The sequence below is a fragment of the Podarcis tiliguerta genome (genome assembly GCF_965153285.1).
Source record: "Podarcis tiliguerta genome assembly, chromosome: W".
Taxonomy (NCBI): domain Eukaryota; kingdom Metazoa; phylum Chordata; class Lepidosauria; order Squamata; family Lacertidae; genus Podarcis; species Podarcis tiliguerta.
Window position 1 is genome coordinate 12565111 of NC_139552.1, and position 27398 is coordinate 12592508.

The window sequence follows — 27398 nt, forward strand, 5'->3', positions numbered from 1 at the left end:
GTGAGTGTCTGGAGGCGGTTGGAGGAAGGATGGCGGCAAACAGATTGAGATTGAATCCTGACAAGACAGAAGTACTGTTTCTGGGGGACAGGAGGCGGGCAGGTGTGGAGGATTCCCTGGTCCTGAATGGGGTAACTGTGCCCCTGAAGGACCAGGTGCGCAGCCTGGGAGTCATTTTGGACTCACAGCTGTCCATGGAGGCACAGGTTAAATCCGTGTCCAGGGCAGCTGTGTACCAGCTCCATCTGGTACGTAGGCTGAGACCCTATCTGCCCGTGGACTGCCTCGCCAGAGTGGTGCATGCTCTGGTTATCTCCCGCTTGGACTACTGCAATGCGCTCTACGTGGGGCTACCTTTGAAGGTGACCCGGAAACTACAACAAATCCAGAATGCAGCAGCCAGACTGGTGACTGGGAGCGGCTGCCGAGACCATATAACACCGGTCTTGAAAGACCTACATTGGCTCCCAGTACGTTTCCGAGCACAATTCAAAGTGTTGGTGCTGATCTTTAAAGCCCTAAACGGCCTCGGTCCAGTATACCTGAAGGAGCGTCTCCACCCCCATCGTTCTACCCGGACACTGAGGTCCAGCACCGAGGGCCTTCTGGCGGTTCCCTCACTGCGAGAAGCCAAGTTACAGGGAACCAGGCAGAGGGCCTTCTCGGTAGTGGCACCCGCCCTGTGGAACGCCCTCCCACCAGATGTCAAAGAGAACAACAACTACCAGACTTTTAGAAGACATCTGAAGGAAGCCCTGTTTAGGGAAGCTTTTAATGTTTGATGTATCACAGTATTTTAATATTCTTTTGGAAGCCGCCCAGAGTGGCTGGGGAAACCCAGCCAGATGGGTGGGGTATAAATAATATATTATTATTATTATTATTATTATTATTATTATTATTATTGACAGGACCTGCACCCCCCTCTGAATTCCTATTAGACTTATTAGATATCGTTTTTGAAAATAATTATTTTCGTTTTTTAGATCAATTCTATTTTCAGTCCCAAGGTGTGGCCTTGGGCTCAACCTTAGCTCCTTTGGTGGCCAATATTTTTATGATCTCATTTGAAAAAACTCATATTTTGAATAACAATCCATATTCTAAGTCTTTGCTGCACTATTATAGATGATCTGGTTTTTTCCTGTTCAGCAATGAACATTACTTTTTACAGTTTTCTACTTGGATTAATTCCATACACCCTTCCCTGTCTTTTTCAGGACAACATAGTACTAATTCCTGCAAATTCCTAGATGTGGAGGTGGTAAAACAGGACGGGTACTTACTTGTGAAACCTTTCCATAAACCCACTAATTGTAATTCTTTACTTCATTACTCTTCCTTTCATCCTAAGCATTTTAAGGACAATTTACCGTATGAACAACTGTTGAGGATAAAGAGGAATTCCTCACTACATAATGATTTTCTAATTGGAGCTGAAACCCTTTCCAAATCTCTATTAACCAGAGGTGTCAGCTGCGTCCCATTGCTGACAGAGGAGGAGAGTGTGAAGAGACAGGAGGAGGTAATTAGGCAGGAATGCAGAACTAGGGAGGAGCAGCCTAGTTGCAGTAGATGCCTGAGCTCTGAGAACAAGGAGAAGGAAGGGGGGCGTTCAAGGGAGAAGACACAGACTGACAGTTTAAGCTCAGACTCAGAGGGAGGGCCACTGGAAATAGCCCATCCCATGACACATAGGCACGCAGTAATTAATGAGAGGTGTGAACAGGAAAGGAAGTGAAAGTGGGGCTTTAAATGTGGGAAGAGGAAGGGGTGGAACTCAGACTCGGCAACAGCTAATTTGGAAGCAGACGCTGAGTGACTGAGCTCCAGAGTGATTTGTGTGTTTGAGAAATAAACCTGAGTTATTTACTGCCAGAGTTGTCTCACTTCTGTGGGAGAGACCCAACCATTACAGATTGCTGAGTCTCAAGTTATCTCTCATGCTGGAGGACAACAAGAACGTGATGGATGGGCAAGTACTGGACATGGGAAATGCAGCTGGAGGAGCAGAGGGAGGGGCAGGAGAGTCCTCAGACCCCGTATTAGAGTTGCGAAGCTACACACGGCAGCTCAAATCTCAGGTAGACGTTTTAGCAGGAGCGTTAAATGAACAGAAGTTGAGCTCAGAAAATGAAAGGAGCCTCAGAGCCAGCAAGGGGCTTGGGGTGCACCCTGCTAAATACAATGGAGACACAAAACACTATGCAGCCTTTAAAACTGAAGCGAGATACATCTTGGACATAAGATCAGCTGAATTCAGCTCAGGTAAGCATCGCATCGTGGTTTTGATCAGTTGGCTAGAGGGGCTAGCAAAGGACTGGGTCATTATGCTGATGGAGGGCCAACACAGCGCTCTAGGAAACCTGTGGGAGTTCTGGGAGCTGATGGATTCCATGTTCAAGAGCCCACTGGAGCATGTGGCCACGGAACAGCAACTATTGAACTTGCGACAAGGAAGTGGCTCGGTGGCCTCTTATTGGACTGCTTTCAATTTGCTAGTGCAAAGAGTTGGCTGGGGACAGAACACAGGGCCACTTGCCACCATGTATCACACAGGATTGAACCCGTCAGTCCTAGATGAGATGGCGAAGATGCAACCCATGCAGTTGCTGGACGAGATAGTCTGAGCCTTCCTATAGCTCGGCTTACAGCAGGAGCAACGGAAGCTGGAAAAGAGGGGGGCAGGAGGACTATTGGGGGTTGGGGTCCACACTCCTAAGCTGCCGGAGCAAGGGGTCAGCAGCACACGTAGTCAAGGAGAAGCTGTTGAACCAATGCAGTTTGGCTCAGTGGAAGGGGGCAGAGCTAGAATGGCATGGAAGGAAGTAAGTCAGTGTTAGGATCATCCTACTCACATGTAGGACTCCGATAGAGACACATGCCCAACTGGCATGTTCTCTCCCTCCTGGTCGGTTGTTTTGGAGCTTCAAAAGCTTTCTCCAGCCCGAACATCACAGCGACTGATACCAAGAGGCATTAGCACGCTTATGGAACCTGCAGAGTATTGGCAGTCCGCATAACAGACTCAATAGCTTAGCATTTTGGCTAAACTACTTTATTTACATATAATGCACTCGGAGCATTCTGATTCAGCTCCTTCCTCTTTCTCATCAAACAACAAAGAGAAAAAACAAAGGACAATAGTCCCACATCACGGAACACATTAAGACAAAACATCCTGTCTCCATCACTTCCCACTATGTGGAATGAAAACATACACCATCATGTGACATAAAACAATCCCGTGACTGCAAGCACGGAGTAAGAATCTTAACAGTCAGCAGCATAGGGAGATGCACAGTTGCTTTGTGTGTGGGAGGTAGGGGCATTTGGCTAGACAGTGTCCCGATAGGAAGACGGGGGGGTTCCCTGTCAGGGGCCAGTGTTGAGGAGAAGCCCAAATCCCAAGCAGCACAGTCAGGAAACGGCTGATGCCAGCTCTCCAGGGAGGCCAGAGACTGGGAGGCAAGCCACTAGAGGGGCCTCAAATGGAACCAGCCGTTCCTGGGATAGCTCTGCCAGTGATGCTACAACTCCCAGATGGTTGGAGGGTGCAAGTGCCGGGGTTGGTGGAATCAAGAGCCTCGCTAGATTTTGTAGATGCAGATTTCGTGAAGCAACACAGCCTCGAGACCCAGTGGTTAGACTCCCAAGTAGAGGTCCAGACGATTGTTGGTTGGCCCCTAGTAGCGGGGGAGGTGGTCCAAACCACACAGCCGTTAGGGGTGGAGGTGGCAGGGCACAACAAAACGAGGAGGTTCCACGTCATCAAGCTAGCTACTTATCCCCTAGTCCTGGGCATGATGTGGCTCACAAAACACGACCCCGCAGTGGCCTGGGTTCAATGGTCCTTAATGTTCGCATCAGCCTATTGCCAAGCAAATTGTTTGGAGCGTGAAACACCTAGAGAGGTGGGAGTGAAAGGGGTGGAGGTAGGAGGGAAACTCACGGGAGAAGAGAGTTCCATACCCCCACAGTATAAGGCCTTCAGGGACGTGTTCTGCAAGGAGGAGGCAGATAGGTTACCGCCACACCGACCTTATGACTGCAAAATAGACCTGGCGCCAGGGGCCCAAATACCCACGTCGTCTCTACACCATGTTGGAGGCGGAATTAGCTGAGCTGAGGGAGTTATTGCAGAAGAATTTGGCAAGGGGTTTTATCCAGCCAACCAAGGCGCCAGGAGGAGCCCCCAGTCTTCTCTGTAAATAAGAAGGATACCCCAGAGAAAAGGCTTATTGTGGACTACAGGAAGACCAACCAACTCATGATTCCCAGCCGGTACCCCTTGCCACGTATTGGGAATCTGCTAGAGAGGTTGAGATCAGTGAAAATTTTCACCAAACTGGACCGGGGGGGGGGGGGGCTACAATCTGATATGTGTGAGGCAAGGCAACGAGGGGAAGACGGCCTTCAATACCAGGTATGGGACTTTTGAGTACCTACTGATGCCATTTGGGCTGCAGTCGGGCACTGCCACCTTCCAGGCCTTCATCAACAATATTTTGGCAGGCTTGCTGGACTGTAATGTGCTAGCTTACCTCAACGATATTTTGATCTACTCAGAGAGCCCTGGCAAGCACGTGCAACACATAAAGGAGGTGTTGCGACGACTGCGGGTGCACAGGCTCTACGTGTGAGAGAAGTAGAGTTTTGGGGATATAGAGTGTCGCCTGGCGGAGTATACATGGATCCTGCGAGGGTGAAGGTGGTGTTGGAGTGACAGAAGCCCAAGACGAAGAAGAATCTGCAGAGGTTCTTGGCCTTCACTAAGTATTACCAGAGGTTCGTGCCCAACTACTCACAACTCACTGCACCCCTCACAAACTGCTTGAAGGGTAAGAAGCCGTTTGCCTGGACAGAGAAGGCGCAGTGCGCATTCGAGAGGCTCAAGGAGATGTTCGCAGCAGAGGAGTATCTGAACCATGTAGATCCATATCGACTGATGGTATTGGACGGCTTGTCAGTACCTGCATAGGAGAGCATCACTCCCGTATTACTAACCAAATTATGGAGGCACCTTTGGTGGATCACTTTGTGAAGCATAACCATTCTGATACAGACTTACTCTATACAGTCCTAAAACACGGTACAGTGGTACCTCGGGTTAAGTACTTAATTCGTTCTGGAGGTCCGTTCTTAACCTGAAACTGTTCTTAACCTGAAGCACCACTTTAGCTAATGGGGCCTCCTGCTGCTGTCGCGCCGCCAGAGCACGATTTTTGTTCTTATCCTGAAGCAAAGTTCTTAACCCGAGGTACTATTTCTGGGTTAGCAGAGTCTGTAACCTGAAGCGTATGTAACCCGAGGTACCACTGTATAAGGAGGGATTATGTCAAACTGTTACATCAGGAAGAAGCTAGGTTGATTTTCCTATTTAAATCCCTATATCTGGGGGGATTAAACAATGAATTAGACCTAAATTGTTTTGTTTAATTTGCATGTCAATGTGGCTGTTGTCTGTAGTCTCATTTCTGTATATTGGATGCTGTACCTTTAAATTTTATTTCATTCACCTGCTAGTGGTCTTTATAATGCAACCATGTCTTAGCTAACAGTGTCAGCCTATTACACTGATTAGTGAAAGCTGAACCATATGTAACCTGTGTAACCTTTTGGACATTTTACTTGGTAATGTATCTCTTATTGTGTAATAACAATTTATAGAATATTTAGGTATATCATCTCATTTATTGTATTTGCATGTAATTGATTCTATTTGGTATTATTATCAGCTGAGGAAGAACACTGATTGAAACAGTCGGTTATCCTGGAAGGACTGTCCTATTGCTGTGTCTGGAGCACCAACATTATTCAGCTTACTCTCTGCAAATACTGCATAAGACACTTACCTTGGAAGGCATGTTGCCTCAAGCTTTAGTAATTTTTCGTGACATTATACTAGCCTAAAACCCCGCATTTTGGGACATTTTCTTAACTCACATTAGTTAGTGTCACCATGTATATATTGTAAGTTATCTGATTGTAAATTAAGACATAATTCAATAGTGATATAAAAGTATTGTAATTATATTGTTAGCCTACCATGTTGCTTTTGGATTGTCAGATTGTTCTGTTTGCAACACAGGGGTTCTTTTTTATTAGCATACTGATGGTACCTTGCCCCAAACCTCCTAATGACAACTCCCACATGGCTTCATGTAGATATCAAATAGCACAAGAGATAAGCTAGTCCCCTGTAGCACCTCATAACATAGCCGCAAGAGGGCCAAAACACACTCTCCTAATCCTACCTTCTGGACTTGATCCTGAAAGTAGAATTGGAAGCACTGTAATACACAGAGTGCCCTCAATTGCCATTCCATGTCATTTGCCACAGGGTTGGTGCTCAGCAGCTCTTTCTCATATTTTGAATTACCGTATTTTTCGCCCCATAGGACGCACTTTTTCCCCTCCAAAAATGAAGGGGAAATGTGTGTGCGTCCTATGGGGCGAATGCAGGCTTTCGCTGAAGCCTGGAGAGCGAGAGGCATCGGTGCGCACCGACCCCTCTTGCTCTCCAGGCTTCAGGAAGCTATCCGCAAGCCTTGCAAGCCCTGTGGGAGTTCCCACGGGCTCACAAGGCTTGCGGGCAGCAGCCTGCCGCCCGAAGCACGGGGAGCCCTCCGGAGGACTCCCCGTGTTTCGGGCGAGTGTCCGCAAGCCTTGCGCGCCCGACGGGAGGTCCCGCCGAGCGCGCAAGGCTTGGGGCGGCAGCCTGCCGCCCGAAGCACGGGGAGCCCCCCGGAGGACTCCCCGTGCTTCGGGCTAGTGTCGATAAGCCTTGCGCGCCTGGCGGGAGGTCCCGCCGGGCGCGGGAGGCTTGGGGCGGCACCCTGCCGCCCGAAGCACGGGGAGCCCTCCGGAGGACTCCCCGTGCTTCAGGCGAGTGTCCGCAAGCCTTGCGCGCCCGATGGGAGGTCCCGCCGAGCGCGCGAGGCTTGGGGCGGCAACCTGCCGCCCGAAGCACGGGGAGCCCTCTGGAGGACTCCCCGTGCTTTGGGCGAGTGTCCCCAAGCCTTGCGCGCTCGGCGGGACCTCCCGTCGGGCGCGCAAGGCTTGGGGCAGCAGCCTGCCGCCCAAAGCACGGGGAGCCCTCCGGAGGACTCCCCGTGCTTCGGGCTAGTGTCAGTAAGCCTTGCGCGCCTGGCGGGAGGTCCCGCCGGGCGTGGGAGGCTTGGGGCGGCACCCTGCCGCCCGAAGCTCGGGGAGCCCTCCGGAGGGCTCCCCTTGCTTCTGGCGGGTGTCCGCAAGGCTTGGGGCGGCAGCCGCAGCTGGGGGGGGGGGGGAATAATTTTTTTTTATTCATTTCCCCCCCCAAAAAATGAGGTGCGTCCTATGGGCCGGTGCGCCCTATAGGACGAAAAATACGGTACTATGACTTTATTGAATTGTATTAATCATTTTGATGAATTTGTTGTTTTTTGATTTATTTATATGCTATTGTGTTTGATAGTATAGTAACTACAATGATTGTTTTTTAATGCTATTATTAATTACTGTGAGTTGCTTTGAACTCAACATTTATTGTTGGAAAAGTGGAATATAAATATTATATCAAATCAATTCCCCAGAGCCAGTCCAGGATACCATGGTTGATGGTATCAAAAGTTGATGAGTGATCAAAAAGCAGGAGCAAGGTTACACTCACCCTGTCCCTCTGAAGATGTAATCCATCAGGTTGACCAAGGACAACACAGTTCCGTAGCCAAGCATGAACCCAGATTGGAATGGATCTAAATAATCTGTGTCCTCCAATAATGTTTACAGCTCTGCACCACAGCCCTCTCCACCACTTTCCCTCCAAAATGGGTATTTGCAGCCACCCCCTCAAGCAGTGAAGAGTTAATCACACTCTGGACCAGGGATCAGGGATGCTGTTGAGAAGCAGGGTGGTTGACTAGCAGCAGGTGCAGACCATCCATCTAAGTCAGGCTTTACCAAACTTGGGTCTTCAGCTGTTTTTGGACTACAATTCCCACCATCTCTGACCACTGGTCCTGTTAACTAGGGATGATGGACCCTGATAGATTCAGTCAGGCCGTGCAGGACCCTGCTCCCTCTGGTGGCTCATTGGGTGAGCTTGTTGAGAACGCACCTAGATGCCCTCTGTGACCCTGCAGAAACTGAGACCCCTGGTTCACTGAGGAGCTCTGGAAAATGAAGTGGGACCTCAGACGGCTAGAGTGAGTATGGCGGGGTGCCCGCAACAGAGCGTCAAGAACATCCTATAGAACGCTTATGAAAGCCTATGAGATGGCAGTGAAGGCTGCTAAGAAGTCTTACTTCTCAGCCTCCATTGCATCCGCTAGCTCTCGCCCAGCGCAACTTTTTAGTATAATTGGGTCTCTAACGTCCCTAGAGGGACAGCCAAATTTAAATATGAATTTGACACACAGCTGTGAGGCATTTGCAACCTTTTTCATGGAGAAAGTCTTGTTGCTCTGCCGTGACCTCCCTGCCAACTTGTACAATAATGGAACTGGATCCCCCTTGACTGTCTTCGGGTCCAGTATTGGACCACTTCGATCGGATACTCACAGCCGATGCGGACAGACTACTCCAAGCTGGAAAGCCCACCACTTGCCCTGTTGACCCTGTGAGGAGAACCTGAGCTTACAGGGTTAAACAGCTCAGAGTGTACGTCCTGCCTACTGTGGGGCAGGGAGAGACTCTGCATCACTTCCAAGAGTCTCAGTCCTTTGTTCTATTCTGCTTTCGCTTTTACGTGGAGCAGACGTGTCTCACGATGCTGCGTGCTGTGTTAGACAATGGATAGCTTTGCTGTAAATAAACTGCTTTTAGTTTCTTAGTATCTCTGTGTGAGACTCTGCTTTGTGCACACTGAAGCACGGAAGACAGCAGCTTTCTCTGGACGCTGCTAAAATCTGCTTTTGCTCAGAGCTTTGGAATGCAGAGGCCTGGCGCAGCATTGGAAGCGGGCTGGACGCCAGGCTTATCTGGGCAATAAATCAACTCTACAGACCCGTGCCCATCCTGGTTGATTAGAGTGTGTCCACATGAGGTGTGGGCCCCCCTGGGTGACATCATTAATTTGTCCTGTGGAGTGTGGTGGTTAAGGGTTAACCTCCTGAATGTCCTGTATCTGGGAAGGAGCTTCCGAAGGGAAGCTGTTAAGTTCTTTGTCTGTGAAAGTTAGTTTCACTTTGCTCCGAGAGCAAGAGAGAGCAAGATGTGATCAAGTTCCAATGGAACTGTTTGTTGTTTTTGCTTGTAAATAAACACTGTTAGAGATAGAAGAACAGTGTCTGGACTTTATTTCCTTTCTCCTTCTCACACGGAGGCAACCGCTGCTACTCTGCAAAACTGCCTTAGGTCGTTTTTCCACAGAGGCTGTGCGCAGGAGAGGCGCACAGTAGCTTGCGCAGAGAAAACGGACAGAATTTTGGCACAGAGGAAACGCACTGGACAGGCAGATAATCCAACAGGTTATGGTAGGCTTTGTTAATTTTGCCGGGTGTGAGAAGGGAACACAAGGAAAAGGCCAGTTCTGAAATCCTGCCTGGGGATGAGGCAGTCCTGATTTCACTGGTGAAAGCAGAGCTTGCTGCAGATAGCATATTCGAAGGACCGGCCAGCAGAAGCGTGAGGAAGCTTATAGCCCCGGGGGAAGATGGCTCAACCACAAGCACATGAGTCTTTCAATGTGCCTTTTGAGAGGCTGAATGGCAGCAACTGGGAGGACTGGTCGCACCGAATGTATTACTGGCTGTTGGGAGAACAGCTCTGGTCTTGCATGCAACCCCCTCAGGCTGCTGAGAGAGCTACTGAGGCAGACGTGGCTGCAGCTCTGGAAAGGGAGCAGAGTGTGCTTGTGCTGGGCATGCTAAGAACAAGCATTGGACGCTTGGCTTTTGCCTCACCTTGAGGGAATTAAGGAAGCCTGGGTCGCTTGGCAGGCACTGCAGAGGGCGTGAAGCCACAGTGGGAGCCAAAGACCGAAAGGGGGCCGTGAGCCTAGTGAGGGCTGAAAGCAACGTTCCTAGAAGCTGTTTCTACGCTTCAACACATCTGTGTGATGGACAGGGAGAGAGGCAGAGAGCTGAGAGGAAAACAGTTGCAGGCTGTTCCTCTGGAAGCTGTGCACCCAGGAGTGGCGGTGGAGGCAGCAGAAGCTGTGAGAGCTCTGTAAAAGCCAAAGTCTCCAAGAGTTGTTTTTGCTGTCAGTCGACGTCACACCTCGTGAGAAACTGTCCACTAGAGGCCCAAGACTCCAAGGACGGACGAAAAGGAATGCAGGGGAAGCAGATAAGAGATGGTTCTCGAGATGGTTCTCAGGCACAGCGGAGTGGGAGAGCCAAAGGCCGGAGTGAGAAAGGCAAGGAGAAAACACCTCTTTTCCACCTAGCTGCATCCATGGCAACCCTGGAGGAATGTCGATACTGGAGCGACTCATAGCCTTAGTGCCATCAAGTGGGCTTCTTCGGAACTGCAAGTCTGTGAAAAGTGGACATTTTGTGTCGCTGGCTGATGGGAGCAAAAGACCTTTAACTGAGTATGGCATGTTATGTTGTGCTTTCCTAGACCATGAGGTCCAGGCTTTTGTGGTTCCAGAAATTGCCAACTGTCTTTTATCCGTGTCTGCTCTTGTCGCTGATGGTTTCAGTGTAACGTTTGCAAATAACATGTGTTCTTTTTCCAGGGATGGGAAGAAGCTGTACAGTGTTGAGTGCAAGAATAGGCTGTTCGTGGTTGAGATGCCTATTGCTGTTGATGACCCCCCTGATGTAACACAGGTGCAGTGCGCAAATGTGCCACCACACAATGATTGTTTTCATCTCTGGCACCGCAGATTTGCGCATACAGGTTGGTCATATATCAAGAAGGCCCCAGAGTGTACTGAGGGGTGCAAGTTTAAGGGATATGACAAGTTCGTAGACTGCAGAGCCTGCAAGCAATCCAAGGTAACCACATGCTCATATCCCAGATCCAGTCAAAAGACTAGCAGGCCTTTGAGCTAGTCCATGCAGATTTGTGTGGGCCCATGCCAGTGGCATCTTTGGGCGGGTCCAAATATGTTTTGTTGCTTTTGGATGGCCAACAGCAGTAGAGTTGAAATTTTTTAACATCTTTATGCGTCCCCTCGCCAAGCTTGTCCGGAGCTTTAGTCTGGACTGCCATCAGTATGCTGATGACACCCAACTCTTATCTGCTGATGGATGGCCAACCTGACTCTGCCCCAGACACACTGGTCAGATGTTTGGAAGCTGTGGCTGGAGGGCTGCGTGCGAGCCAGTTGAAGCTAAATCCTTCAAAGACAGAGGTTGGGGTTGAAGTATGCTGGGTCGGGCCAACTCCCATCTCTTGTGAGGGCGCAATTAGTGCCAGCACCTTCTGTCAATAGTTTGGGTGTAATCCTCGACACCTCCCTTTCTATGGAGGCGCAGGTTGTAGCTACAACAAAGGCAGCACTTTTCCATCTCCGTCATGCTAAGCAGTTGGTCCCTTACCTCTCTCGCCCTGATCTCTCCACTGTGATCCATGCGATGGTCACCTCCAAGCTTGATTATTGTAACTCACTCTACGTGGGGCTGCCCTCGAAACTGACCCAGAAACTTCACCGGGGGCAGAATACTGTGGCAAGACTCCTTACGGGGTCCTTGCCGCAAGATCACATTCATCCAGTGCTATACCGGTGGAATACAGGATCCAGTTTAAGGTGCTGGTTTTAACCTTTAAAGCCTTATACAGCCTAGGACCCTCGTACCTACGGGACCACCTCTCCTGGTACGCCCCACGGAGGACCTTATGGTCTGCAAATAATAACATCTTGAAGATCCTGAGCCTCAGAGAGATTAGGCTGGACTCGACCAGGGCCAGGGCCTTTTCGGCCTTGGCCTCAGCCTGGTAGAATGCTCTGCCACAAGAGATCAGGGCCTTGCGGGATTTGACATCTTTCCGCAGGGCCTGCAAGACAGAGTTGTTCCACCAGGCCTTTGGTCAGGGCTCAGCCAGACTCTTTTATTTTTGTATAAAAACTAATATGAAAGAGGCCTCCCAGCATTCTCACAGGCCCATATAAGATCAGCGTAAACAGCTGGGCCAATGAGCACTTATTGTTCCCAACCCTGCAGAAAGCCATCTAATTAGACTTTAGTTTGATTTTGACCTGTTTTTAGGAGGTAATTTAATTATTGTTTGATTTTATACTAATGTTATATATCTGATGATGAGCCCGACTTTGGCCGGGGAGGGTGGGATATAAATAAAATTTGTTGTTTTTATTTTTATTATTGGAGTTGTAGTCCAAAAACAGCTGGAGACCCAAGTTTGGGAAGCCCTGCTCTAAGTTTATCTCAACACCTGCCTCAAACCCCTTGCCTAGCCTGGTACAGAACTGAAAACCCAGGTGGGCACAGCTGGGTAAAGTCAGGCCCACCCAGCCTTCTCACCGAAGTCTCGGTAATGCAAGGCAGATCAACCTGCTCACCCACAATCAAGTCATGGATGAGTATGGACTGATCTGGCATTCAGCAACAGCAGCACCAAACCAGGCGGCTCAGCAGATATTCTACCAATAACTTATGGTGGAGTGAAAGAGCTGGAACAAGTAATTGAGACCAAGCAACTAAGCCTCCACCCCCAATGTTGTTCAGCCTCCACCACTACAATTGTGCCCTTGCCTGACCACCACCACTGGAATTAGGGCAGCATCTCAACCACTCCCTGCTACCTGCTCACCCAGAAGCATTAAAGCACCACCATTCACCCCATATGCAGTTAGGGGATTGGACCACAGAATAGGAAACTAAGGTCCTGTACTATACGTGCCCCACACTGTAAGTAGATGCTAAATCTCCTGAAGCTTAAAATGAATTTCAAACCAGACTACATTTACCTTTTGTCTACTTTAAATGTTACTGTTACAACTCTCATTGAACTACTGCAAATGACTAATATTGGTTCACTGAATAGAACACAGAAGGAAAAGCTGAATATGAACACGAAAATGCCAGGCAATCACACATGACCAGTTAAATGGAAAAAAACCATTCTACAAACCTTTTTCTCTAAATGGAAGTTAAATTTCTGCGCATTTAACTGAGAAAAATTAAAGACACTATTATTTCTCCTCTTTACTTACTGTGATTGCAATTTAAAGTAAGTTCTCAAAAATAATGACCAGGCTATCAAACAATTAAATTATGAAATAAATGATGAGTGAGCAATGCATGCCTGAAGTGCAAGAGATGGATTTTATTGTATGCTCATTACAATGAGTAATAATAATCTTGCATAACAGTGACAATCTTATTTTACAGAGTGTACATCATTTTTTTACAGCCACATAAAACACAAGTCGTTTTCTAAGGTTTCCCAAACTTAACTTTCTGAAGTTTAGAAATATAAAAGAAATTGGTTCTCAAGGAACGGATTCTCATCTGATGGAAAAACCAAGTATGAATATTTTCTGAAACACAAAGCCATAAAATAGTAGCATGAAGTAAAGTTACAATTTATCATGTGAACAGCTGTGTAAAAACATGAAGCAACTTTAAAAAGTTTTTTAAAAGTACACATTATATGCATAACATTTATGAAGTTTTTAGTTATTAAATTGTCCTAGACCAGCTTGTTATACTAAGCGCCATTTTGATTTGCACCATGCTAACACAAAGCATTGTTTAAAGGGATGCATATTTTAAATGTATACACTGTAAACTGAAGATCCACCTCCAAACTCCAGCAGTAGCATAATGTCCTGGTTAACTACTGCATATATAACTTTATTACAGATTGAAAATGCATGTTTATAATATGTTATATGTTTCACATGAATTGATTAAAAGGTGCAACTTTCATTTCTATACTGAAACATTTTTTATTAGCACGAAAACACCACAGTAGTCCTACCTTGCCAGGAACATTGCCCCATAAAATTCTCTAGGTATTTCTAACTACTGCAGTATTGATAGTCATTTTGTTTATTATTTTTTAGGGAATATAATAAGGAAGCAAAAAAAAAGAAGTGTGAAACCTTAGCACCAACAGCCGCATCTATCTATTTGTTTTCCTTTTTTAAAATAATAACAATAATTTTATAATAATTATGTTGGTCAAAAGGTACTTTTTGTTATATGTGCCATACTGAACATTCGACTGCATTTTTCACGTAAGAAGGGAAATTATATACATACACATCTTTAACCTTAGCACCAAACAATACCTTTTGAGCTCAAAAACAATGTTGTATTTTTAACATCACATCCTACAATAAAATGGGCTAGCAGTTCTGGGGAAACATTTAAATATTGCTCATTGAACTTAAATAAATAACAGAAACAATGTTTCCTGATGAAATGTGTGTTTGCTTTAAAAATGAAAAAAGACAGATCTCAAAATTTGACTTAATTCCTGAATACTATTTCCCAGCACAATTTAAAAATGTAATGACAAAGTACTGACTTCTATATAGTGTCACTGTTCAAAAAATGCATAATGTTAGATTTGCCTTAACATACATTTTTAAAGAACTCCATCCCTGATTTTCATTAAGGATTTAAATTGCATTGTTGGTAAAGGGCTAAGATACTTAAAATATTTTCTTTAGCTTAGTTATGTATAATACTTGAAACAGAATACATTCAGTCTCTTTCTACATCTTTTCAAACGTTCATCTCTTTGCATTTTACAGTGTTCTTTAGGTTCTGATGAGCAACTATCATAGAGCTATGAGATCCCCTGTCAAACCCTAATAATTTAAAAGACTTATAATACAAATAATGTAAAGTTATGATTTAATATCAAACTTTGAAAAGAGGAGAAACAGTTCATGAGAATTTTGTTCCCCAATTATGATGTCACAGTTTCTAAACTGCTTTCTTCTATAGCTCATATATTATATTAAGGCCTCTTTGTGATGCCTCATTATATGCTGCTTTTTCTCTGATGGTCTACGGAATCCCTTTTTGCAGTACTCACACCTGTGTGGATAGTCTTTTGTGTGTATTGATATGACATGCCGCTTGAAGCCTGATGCATCTGTAGTGCTGTACTCACAATATTGGCATTGGTAGACTTTTCTTCCACTGTGGGTCTTCATATGCTTCTTCAGTTCAGTGTGTTGCCTAAATCCTTTCTTGCATCTTTTGCATTTGAAAGGCAGGTCCTTAGTGTGAACTGAGAGGATATGTCCACTAAGTACAAAAGGATCTGAAGTCTTAAAGTTACAGTGCCTACACTGATGTATCTTTTTACCTTTATGTGTTTCACTGTGCTTTTTGAGCTCTGATGGACGGTGGAAACCTTTTTCACACACCTCACATTTGTGAGGAAAGTCCTTTGTGTGAACAGATATTATATGTCGTTTCAGGTCACTCGAGTTGGTGCTCTTGTGGTCACAATGTGGGCACAGATGAGTCTTATGCCCTTGAAACAACTCTGTGTGCTGCTGGAGTTCTTTCTCATCTGTGAATGTCTGTGGACAATGTTCACACTTAAAGGGCAGGTCAGTACCATGCTTGGTTTTGATGTGTGTCTTCAGATTGGACTGATCAGCACAACGGAAGACACAATGCTGGCACTGGTAAGGCTTCTCCCCTGTGTGGGTCCTCATATGCTTTTTGAGCTCAGAAGGATGTCGGAAACCTTTTCCACACTCAACACAAACATGAGGGAAGTTCTTGCTGTGGACCGCAAGCAGATGTCTATTAAGCAGTCCTTGGTCTGCAGTCTCATAGTCACAATATTTGCACTTGTGCAATTTAGGTTCCTTATCTCTTAAGATCAATTTATTTGAACTCAGTGGGCTTGCTTCACTGTATCGCCTGGTGTACTCTGTGAATTCGTGCGTTTTGTCAACTCTGTTGATAAGCTTATGGCTTTCCAAATGATTATGAAAGCTTACTTTCTTGTTAGTTGTAAAATCACAATCTGTGCATTGGTACTTCTTCTTAATCATGTGATCTGGGTGGTTTTTCATATGCCTTTTCAAGAATCCCCTGGATTTAAATTTTTTTCCACATATATGACAAGGGTAGACAGTTAAGGGCTGTCCATCAGGACCTATTATAACAGCTGTTTTAAATAAACATAAAATATCATGAAATAAATTGTAACAAGAAAAAGAATAATTCTGACATCAGTCAAACACAACACAATATCATAAAAAATAGTGAGCAGAGCAATCCAAAAGTGGGAGTGGAGAGGGAACTAAAGGCAGATTAACAACTTTTCCTATGACCCACCAGGCTCAGGCCAGCAGGGCAAAAAGTGTGGAGGAGGGCAGGGCTGCATTTTGCCTTTTATAATTTTTTCCTTTCCTGTTATCATTTTTTATTTCTTTTAAAAAGTTACCTTCCCATTTACAGTGGAACCTTGGTTGCCGAACATAATCCGTTCTAGAAGACCATTCGACTTCCGAAACAATAGACAACCGACGCGCAATGGGAGGTCGGCAAAATCCATTGAAAAAATGGAGAAACAAGCCTCGGAAGCCATTTGACTTCCGAGGCACGTTAGAAAACAGAAGCATTCACTTCCAGGTTGTCGGTGTTAAAAAGCCTAAATGTTCGACTTCCAAAGCGTTCGACAACCAAGGTTCCACTGTATTCCAAATGGAGAGAAATAAACAATAAATACAGGGTTAGCATAGTTTCCCCCCAATTCTGGGGACATGTCAGTGCAGTGGGAGGGGGATGGATTCTATGGATCCAGTTTCAGCACATTATTGGAATGCCTCCTTTTTACTCTCTCCAAAATCTCTACTCTAACACTGCAAATCGTTATGCAGCCTCAAAGAAGAGGCATACAAGGCCAGACCTTCCTCTTACAGTCTTTTCAGTTTAGCAACTTAGCAACTTTCTAGTGTGACAAGTTCAAAACACTTGTCAATGGTATTTTGGCTAACAACTCCTCATCCAATACCAGAAAGCAACTATTATATATGGATTGCTTTGAGAGACAATTTACTATCCCAAGCCAAGTTCCAATGTACCTCAGGGTAGTTCCAAAACAAAAACATATATGGTGTCAGGCTTCCATGAATCAGTTTTTGTTTGAAAAATGGCATGGGACAGTTTTACCCCAACACTTTAGGTTAGCAGGAACAAAAAGCTTCCAAATATGGGATATTTTATTCCCCCTGGTGTTTGGAAACACACACACACGGTATGTGTACTGTACTTATATCAGTTTTCCTGGATAGTTTTTGTTTGAAAACTTTTACTCCAGTATTTCACACTGGCTGGAATAAAAAATGACCTCTATTGCAAAATTCAGTCATTTTCTTTGGATATTTTTATTCCCCAATACTTTTTTATTTTTGTTTTCAGACAGAAAACTGTAAATGGTAAGTGGCTGAATTATGAGAATATTCTCTACTGCTGTGCAGGTGACAATGCACCACAAGGACTACATCGTAGTCTTATTTCTATATAAATTCTGCAAACAAAATGAACCTGGGTGGGGATTCTTTTCCTCTTGCTGATTGGTAAAAGATTTCAAATTACAATTTCTGCTAGCTGTTTTATGTGTACAAACCCACAATGCAACACACTAAAGAACAATATCTTATAAATTATCTTTTTGCCATTTCCAACCCATGTCCCTCCTACTATGTTAAGGTAACAAGAACTTAGCTACTACATGAATACTACATGAAATTGCAGTATAAATAAGTCAGGAAATACTCTTCTGACAGTGCAGATAATAAAATAAGAGAAAATTGGACAAAATTTTATTGTAGTTTTCTCTTTAAACAAACCACCCTCCTAATGATGTAAGAATGTGGCAATAACTACTCTTATTCTAATTTAATAATGTTAAAAGCTACAGGTAAGTAGGTAAATTCTAGCCAAGAAAGTAATTTTACCTGTTTGCCACTGCCTTGCTTCCCCTCTCCTCCTTTTTTTGGCTTTCTGTTTAAGAAGTCTGTTTGTGCTAATGCTATCACAGATTTGCAGGTATTGTGTTGCATTACCATTTTTGCTTTCTAATCTTGCATCCAAGTTGGGTCCTGATATGAAAGACCAGATACGCATCACAATGTTGCAAGTAGCTTCCTTGTAGGAGCTTATTTTGAAAACTGAAGCTGTTTAGTGAAAGAACCAGCCGCTGCAATTGTGTTTGCACTGAGAGTGAGACAATGAGATTCTGCTTCGTAATAAGATGCTAGAAGCACTCGCCGGAAATAGCTACATACATTGTTTAATATAACACATAGAAAACAATTATTTGCTTTTGTTTCTATTCATCTTACATAAGCCATTCTGGAGTCAGCTGAAGAGCAGGGAAAATATTTTGAGTTAATCAATCAATCAATCAATCAATCAAATAAATAAATAAATAAATGCTGTCAGCTAATATGATTCTCATATATGAGTCTATGTATATTCGGGCTGCAACCATATGCACATTACTTGAAATAACCCCCAATGAACTCAGTGGGACTTATTTTTGAGTAAACACGCTTAAGTAAACATGTCCAAAAGCACTCCTATAATGAAAGATTCACTGGTTCCAGAACTGATAGGGGAGAAAGGAACAAAAATGGTCCCATCAAAGAACCTGATACACAGCTCTCTGCTCCAACTTAGTTTCCCTTCCCAAATTCCTTCCTGCTTCCTTTAGATTCTTGATAGAGACTTTCACCCAAATGAAGCAGAGGTGAAGAGGGTTTATTTTGGTAATGTCACAGCTGTGCTAACAACGGCTGCAGCCGTTTGTGTTTAATAACTGATTAATATCATACTGTAATGTTGCTTTCTTTTACATTTAATTTATCTGCTATTCTAACATTCATGCGCTGATTCTTATTAAATTGCTGATGGAGCCTAAATGTAGTTAAGAACTGCTTTGCAATACTAGAAATATAAGCAAGTCTTCATCTACTCACCTGGTGTTTGACAGTCTTCATACCTCCGGGGAAGTCTTCTATCATCTCCTAAGGGAAAAGGTTAGTCTTTAAATGTTTGTGTGAAACTATTTTTAAAAATAACATTTGCCACATAAGCAGAGGTCACAGCATTAACAGTACTGTCACACCATTCAGCAACAACAAGCCTCATATGAATGAATGAGATTGGATCTACACTGAGTCTGACTTCTTGTCCATTTATTCCAGTTCTGTTGATGACAGTAGCTTGCCAAGATTTTAGACAATTGTCTTTTTCAGCAGCATCTACCTGAGAACCTTACTAAATGGAAATGCTGTGGATTGAACCAGAGACCTTCTAAAAGCAATGTATATGCTCTACCATTGAGCTATTGCCCATATATATATATGTGTATGTGTGTGTGTACACACACACACACACACAGAGAGAGAGAGAGAGAGAGAGAGAGAGAGAGAGAGATTTTATTTGGCCAACCATCTCTCGACCCTGCACTATAACACTTGATCAGGGACAGCCTGCCCAAGAGGCACAGTAAGGCCATCACCTCAAACAGCAGGTTGCGGTCAGCTGGGAAGGATGGTAGATCTGGCCTCCAAGGAATGTGCTGCTCGCCACCTCCTGCACTTGTTGGCCACCTCCACTGAGCACAACATGCTACCCATTCCCACCATCATGCACTGCCTGCCGCTGCCCACCCCTCTCCAGCCTCCTTTTACTCTCAGGCCACCTCCAGCTGGCTCAGACAGTGGCAGCAGCTGCAGATGTGGTGGCAATGGGGAGATCATAGAATAGAATCATAGAGTTGGAAAAGACCACAAGGGCCATCGAGTCCAACCCCCTGCCAAGCAGGAAACACCATCAGAGCACTCCTGACATATGGTTGTCAAGCCTCTGCTTAAAGACCTCCAAAGAAGGAGACTCCACCACACTCCTTGGCAGCAAATTCCACTGTCGAACAGCTCTTACTGTCAGGAAGTTCTTCCTAATGTTTAGGTGGAATCTTCTTTCTTGTAGTTTGGATCCATTGCTCCGTGTCCGCTTCTCTGGAGCAGCAGAAAACAACCTTTCTCCCTCCTCTATGTGACATCCTTTTATATATTTGAACATGGCTATCATATCCCCCCTTAACCTCCTCTTCTCCAGGCTAAACATGCCCAGCTCCCTTAGCCGTTCCTCATAAGGCATCGTTTCCAGGCCTTTGATCATTTTGGTTGCCCTCCTCTGGACACGCTCCAGTTTGTCAGTGTCCTTCTTGAACTGTGGTGCCCAGAACTGGACACAGTACTCCAGGTGAGGTCTGACCAGAGCAGAATACAGTGGCACTATTACTTCCCTTGATCTAGATGCTATACTCCTATTGATGCAGCCCAGAATTGCATTGGCTTTTTTAGCTGCCGCGTCACACTGTTGGCTCATGTCAAGTTTGTGGTCAACCAAGACTCCTAGATCCTTTTCACATGTACTGCTCTCAAGCCAGGTGTCACCCATCTTGTATTTGTGCCTCTCATTTTTTTTTGCCCAAGTGCAATACTTTACATTTCTCCCTGTTAAAATTCATCTTGTTTGTTTTGGCCCAGTTCTCTAATCTGTCAAGGTCGTTTTGAAGTGTGATCCTGTCCTCTGGGGTGTTAGCCACCCCTCCCAGTTTGGTGTCATCTGCAAATTTGATCAGGATGCCCTTGAGTCCATCATCCAAGTCGTTGATAAAGATGTTGAATAAGACCGGGCCCAAGACAGAACCCTGTGGCACCCCACTAGTCACTCTTCTCCAGGATGAAGAGGAACCATTGATGAGCACCCTTTGGGTCCGGTCAGTCAGCCAGTTACAAATCCACTGAGTGGTAGCATAGTCAAGACCGCATTTTACCAGCTTCTTTACAAGAATATCATGGGGCACCTTGTCAAATGCCTTGCTGAAATCAAGGTAGGCTACATCCACTGTGTTCCCTTCATCTACCAGGCTTGTAATTCTGTCAAAAAACGAGATCAGGTTAGTCTGACATGACTTATTTTTCAGAAATCCATGCTGACTATTGGTGATCACAGCATTCCTTTCTAGGTGCTCACAGATTGTTTGCTTAATGATCTGCTCCAGAATCTTCCCTGGTATTGATGTCAGACTGACTGGGCGGTAATTATTTGGGTCCTCTCTTTCCCCCTTTTTGAAAATAGGGACAACATTTGCCCTCCTCCAGTCTGCCGGGACTTCGCCTGTTCTCCAGGAATTCTCAAAGATGATTGCCAGTGGTTCTGAGATCACATCTGCCAGTTCTTTTAATACTCTTGGATGCAGTTCATCTGGCCCTGGAGACTTGAATACATCTAAACTAGCCAAGTATTCTTGTACTATCTCCTTAGTTATTCTGGGCTGTGTTTTCTCTGCTGAATCATTTGCTCCAAATTCTTCAGGTCGGGCATTGTTTACTTTATCGGAGAAGACTGAGGCAAAGAAGGCATTGAGGAGTTCAGCCCTTTCTGTGTCCCCTGTTTGCATTTCACCATCTTCTCCTCTGAGTGACCCCACTGTTTCTTTGTTCTTCCTTTTGCTACGAACATACCCATAAAAGCCTTTTTTGTTGCTTTTAACCTCTCTAGCAAGCCTGAGTTCATTCTGTGCTTTAGCTTTTCTGACTTTGTGTCTACACGTGCTGGCTATTTGTTTGAATTCCTCTTTGGTGGTTTCCCCCCTTTTCCATTTTTTGTACACATCCTTTTTTAATCTTAACTCAGTTAAAAGTTCTTTAGATAGCCACCCTGGCTTCTTTAGGCACCTTCCATGTTTCCGTCTCATTGGTATTGCCTGAAGTTGTGCTTTTACTATCTCCCTCTTAACAAACTCCCAGCCATCATGAACTCCCTTTCCTTTTAGTATTACTGTCCATGGGATCTCACCCAGCACTTCCCTAAGTTTTATGAAGTCGGCTTTCTTAAAGTCAAGAAATTGAGTCCTAGTATGCTTGGCTGCTCCTTTCCGTTGTATAGTAAACTTCAGAAGAGCATGATCACTTGCGCCTAATGATCCTTCCACTTCTACCCCATTAACCAAGTCATCAACATTGGTTAGGACCAGATCTAAAATGGCTGTTCCTCTTGTTGCTTCTCCCACTTTCTGGACAATGAAGTTGTCTGCAAGGCCAGTGAGGAATCTGTTTGACCTTATGCTCTTGGCTGAGTTTGACATCCAACAAATATCTGGGTAATTGAAGTCCCCCATTACCACTATCTCCCTTCCTTTTGCATGCTTGGCCATCTGTTCCAGGAAGGCATCATCTATGTCCTCCATTTGGCTTGGGGATCTATAGTAAACTCCCACAATGAGGTCACTGTTATTCTTCTCTCCCTTAATTTTGACCCAAATGCTCTCACTTTGGCTTTGAGGTTCTAAATCTTGGATCTCTTCACAGGTATACACATCCCTGACATATAACGCCACTCCTCCTCCTTTCTTGTCTGGTCTGTTTCTCTGAAATAGATTGTATCCCTCCATTTTTACATTCCAATTGTGGGACTTATCCCACCAGGTTTCAGTGATGCCTATTATGTCATATTTAGTTTGCTGTACCAAGAGCTCAAGCTCATCTTGTTTATTTCCCATGCTTTGTGCATTAGTGTACAGACATTGAAGTCCATTAGTCATTCCCCCGTGACTCTTATTTAAGGATTTTTTCCTCCCACCACTAGGTCTGCTTTCTGTTTGCTCCATTTGGTCTATGACATTTGGATGATCATCTTCATCAATTGATAGACTCCTACCTTCAGGAGCACTGTCTCCCTCCCCCACATTAGTCAGTTTAAAGCCCTCCTGATGAGGTTTCTGAGTTTTTTGGCAAAACCATTCCTCCCAACCGTTGTGAGGTGCAGCCCATCGCTTGCCAGAAGTCCATCTTCAAGAAACTGCAGTCCGTGATCTAAGAATCCAAACCGTTCCTGTTTACACCATTTGCGAAGCCAGCTGTTTACTTCCACTATTTCCCCCTCTCTCCCTGGGCCACGTCGTTCAACTGGGAGGACAGATGAGATGACGATTTGTGCATTTAATTGCTTCAATTTCCTGCCCAGAGCCTCGTAGTCTCTTTTGATCTTCTGGAGGCTATTGCTTGCAGTGTCATTGGTTCCCACATGAACCACATGATGTGGCAGCAGAGCATCATTTTAAGTTTTGCCTCAAGTGGCCAAGCATCCTGAGCCAGCCCTGCCTTTATACCAGTGAAAAGGAACAGATAAGGGTATATATGGAAGCAGGAACTAAATGGAATAAGGGAAGTAGAAAGGAAGTTTAAAAATTATGCTGTGTGCTTCTGGTCAGCCACTTATGAGACAGGATGGAAGGCACAGCAGCAGCAACAGCCTATATTGTCTGCTTAAAATGGGAAATGCCGACAGTTAAAAGAACAAAAGGGCAAAATACAATAGCTTCTTCTACAATAACCATGGCAACTGTGGTGATGGTATTTGTAGACACCTGCTTTTATACACTGGTCAGATAGCATATGACCTGATCACACTTGCAACAACAGCTGAATTTGCCATCTAGCAGCAGAGGTTCTTTTAAATGAAATATAATTTTTATTTTATTCTGCAGGTTTGTTTCAAATGCTTTTCTAATTTCATCAGGTGAGATCAACTATTTCTGAGGAAAGGAGAATAGATGGAACAGGAGTTGCCTCAGAGGAGGAGTACTTAGAGTCCAAGTGTAGGTGGGCTGGCAACTTTCTGTAATTATAAACAGAATATACAACTAAGTGCTTGAAAACGCATTTTTTGAGCAAGACTTTGCACCTCCCTTAGTAACAGTAAGTATTAAACTACAAAACATCATTTTGAAGGTATTATTTCAACCCATATATGAACTGGAAAAGGTGGAAAGCATTCTGGAGCCTTTAAAACATGGGTCGACAAACTAAGGTCCGCGGGCCAGATCAGGCTCAATTGCCTTCTAGATCCAGCCCACGGACGGTCCGGGAATTGCCGAGTGGATTGCCAGTGCGCATGTTCTTTCCCTCTCCATCCCTCTCCCTCTCACGGCAGCGCTTTTATCCTCGAGGACAGAGCAATCTTGTCCCACGCCAGGCGTCATCAATGGCGGGAGTTGGCTCGCCTGCCCACCCGCCTCAACAGGGTGGCGCTGTGAAGGGGGCGTGTGACGCCGGGTGCCAGCTGCTTCTGCGTTTTCCTCCTGCTCCTCCTCCCTCTCCCTCAGTCCACCCTCCCTTCCTTTTCCACGCCCCTTTTCCGTGCCGCTTCCTCACACACTTTCTTCATCGCTGCCTGCCTCCCTCCTTCATTCCTCCCATGGCGTTCAGACGGGTTGTTACGGTGGCCGTGGCCGCCGCTTGTGGGTTGGCAGGCGGCTCTGTCTTCTTCTCTGTGGTGCCTCTTGGGAAGCAGCAACAGCAGCAGCAGGTGGTGAGTAAAAGCTTGTGATGCCCCAGTTCCCCTACCTCAGTCTGTGGCTCCTCAGCCGGGGCTGCTGCTTCTGTCTTCGCTGGCCAACACAGCCTCCTACCCCGCCACGGTGCCTGGCTGGCTGGAGAAGCCCAACTGCAGCTATTGGGATGACAACTGGGACAGGTAAAGCGAAGCATCTTCAGGCCTCTTTGTGGGCGGGCAAAAATCGTTCTCTCCCCCCCCCCCCCAAAAAAAATACAGTCCAGCCCCCCACAAGGTCTGAGGGACAGTGGACCAGCCCCCTGCTGAACAAGTTTGCTGACCCCTGCTTTAAAATGAATTCATACTCTTTGGTACAACATGTCTTATTGCTCTCTTATGTCCACAAAATAGCAAAACATTATTTGGGCAGAAAGAGATTGGTCAATGCAATTAACTCTATGGGAACACTGCAAATTAAGCAAGAGTGGAGAAGAGACTCTCATTAAGAGTAAGATATAATCTAGCATCCTACCATAAGCAGCAGCCCACGCAACAGGAACAAAAGTTTTATTCACACAGGAGTCTTCAAGCTGTGCGTCGGAAAGTGATGTTGCTTCTTCTTCACCAACAATAACCTCCATGTAGACTTCATCAGCTATTTCAGCACAACCTATATTCAGTTTTAAAGGGTATGGGAATTAATGACACTATCCATGCAACTTTTCATCTTTGCTCAATTAATCCATATTTGACTCAGTACAGTTATCTACTATCAGAGTACATGAATCTATGTGTGAAAAACCAAAATCTGAATGCCAGATTCATGAAATTGTCTTGAAAGGTTTACCCCCGTGACTAAGACTGCAAACCCATGCATATCTACCAGAAAAAAAGCCCACTTAACTTGGTCGGGGTTGCTTCTCATCAGAAGCAGCCAGCGGGGAGAGGCGCAGCCACACCTGGCCTCGCATCAGTGGCATCAATGTGCATACCATGAGAAAGCTGCAGTTCGGAGGTTGGTGAGGCAAGGGCTACACCTACTTCTAAATGAAAATGCTTAGAATTGCATTGCAAAGCTATTTATTAGCTGTGACAAGTTTAACATGGTTCCTCAGCACACAAGATTGACCTAAATATGGTCGTCTTTTGAATTTATTCACAACATAATATAGCCGCATCATAGAGTTCTAAGAATGTAACAACAACACCTATTTCTATAGCATTTGGAGTGATCAAATAACTTCACATACGTAACCAAGTAATCTTTACACCAGCTATGTAATATCATTTTTTCAATTTTGCAGATTGAGGGAATGAGTGGCTTGCCTATGAATACTAACCAACTAAGTCATACTTGGGAGTAGACCTATTAAAATTAACGAACATGAGTAACTTAGAAGCATTGTCTCTGTAGTAAAATTTCAACCAGGAACAAAACATGCATCTGTGCATGGCTTAGACATTAATTTGTTGTTTTTAAAAAGTACAGATTTTTTTTAAAAAGCAAACACTAACAAAAGAGTGGGTTTGGTGATGTTTCTTTATATTATTAAGATGTACAACGGTATAAACAAATTTTGAATACTGAATAAAAATGCAGTGTAATCCTGACCTGGAGTTCTGGCTGGAGGCATTTGGAAGGGGCAGGGGTGCCTCAAAAGCCCCTAAGAGCAGGCCCATGAACTATTCCAGGCTGAAAATGGTGAAATGATTCCTTCATTGGCTTTAATTGGTGTGTGGGGGGGGTAATAAAAACCCACAGATCTGCAAGGTTTGTTTCTCAGACAACCTACTCCTTTTCAACTTCCCACCCTGGACAGCATGAAGAGGTAGATTGTCTGCCACTTCACTCTACACCCCACCTTGGATTGCTCTGCCCACTAATAAAATTGTACCACATTGTAGAAAAAATACAAATTTGCAAGTGAGAAATTATTGGCATTTATGTATCACGAGTACAATCCTGTGTGCGTTTACTCTGATGTAAGTCTCACTGTCTTCCATGGGGCTTATTCCTTAAAATAGTGTTTACCTGCTTACCTTGGAGTAAACCCTGTTGAACTCAATGAGACATTGTCTTTTGAGTAGACATGTACAGAATTTCACTGCTAATCTATGAATAAAAAATGTAAAATTAATTAATGAAGGGCTTATGTATATGTGCTCTATGTATATGATGTCTTATTTTTGTTACGGTAACGTGTTGACATTAAACCTGACAGTGCTGTAGTTCATAAAATCACTTCAGAACGTCCAAAAGGCATACATAAATAAGAAAAAGTGAATGTTGACAATCACCTACTTTGATGATCTACACTCATGGGCGTAAGTCTAACAAATGGAGAAATATCTAGTTATTTTCAGACATTCACAAAATGCCTCTGGGATTGTCAGCATCCCCGTGTAAATGCCAGCTGCCGTAACATTACTGAAATTCACTTAAACATAAAATAAATAATACACACTGCACAGATATAAGTGTGCTACCAACAGCAGCTAGGCAACTGTCCATCTACATACTGGATCACAAGTCTGTGATGTGGCAATATAGTGCAAACAATAGGACACTCATGACTAGGTTTGCTATGACCTCTCCATATGGGCTTTGCACATAGCTTGAGGAGATTGGATGTGTTAGGATCTCTATCCTCGTTTGAAGTATAAAATGATCAGTTATCAATATATGGATAAAATCAATTTACTTTCATAGTAATTGTAGGGGGAAGAGAAAAATGACAAGATTACTCTCTTAGCAACACAAAAATAAAATTCTTACTAATATCTTCATCCTCCTGAGAGGAATCCTTAACAGCCATATAAAGCATCTTCTCTCGCTGTACTCTGCCAACACCTCCTTGCTCTAGAACTCCAGCTACAGAATGCCCATTATGAAAGTCACTCTCTGTTACAATTTCTGTTCCACCTTGAAGAGAATAATTAATTTTCATTTAATAACATTTTAAAAGAAACAGCAAGATGTTTCATTTCTCTCCTGTGTGCTTGGTGAAATAAGAAGACAACAAAAGTCACTAGGGGAAAAGATAGCTTGATGGGACAGCATTATAATTTGTAAGTAGCATGACAAATTGCCATGGCCTGGGCATATGGCAGGCATGAACTAACTTTACAAGGGTGTGGGGAGAGAAGTTAGTTCTGAAAGTGGAGTGA

General features: G+C 44.6%; 1 protein-coding gene and 1 long non-coding RNA gene across 9 annotated transcripts in view; one reads left to right on the top strand and one right to left on the bottom strand.

The window, feature by feature from the left end:
- LOC310668900 overlaps nt 1-27398 on the top strand; it is a 174193-nt gene that overhangs the window by 122819 nt on the left and 23976 nt on the right. The gene's annotated exons all lie outside the window — the stretch shown is intronic.
- The window catches only part of LOC310668828 (zinc finger protein 711-like), a 65955-nt gene continuing 51758 nt past the window's right edge, over nt 13202-27398 (bottom strand). For 2 of the 8 annotated variants that reach the window (XM_083422150.1, XM_083422156.1), the window contains 5 exons: nt 27007-27153; nt 24763-24900; nt 18860-18907; nt 17837-17980; nt 13202-16041 (listed from right to left, as the gene is read on the bottom strand). In XM_083422150.1, the coding sequence (XP_083278276.1) occupies nt 14864-16041; nt 17837-17980; nt 18860-18907; nt 24763-24900; nt 27007-27153 (1655 nt within the window). In that variant the 3' untranslated portion in view covers nt 13202-14863. The remainder of the gene's footprint in view (nt 16042-17836; nt 17981-18859; nt 18908-24762; nt 24901-27006; nt 27154-27398) is intronic. The other 6 variants (XM_083422151.1, XM_083422157.1, XM_083422152.1 and 3 more) reach the window with 6 other exon arrangements.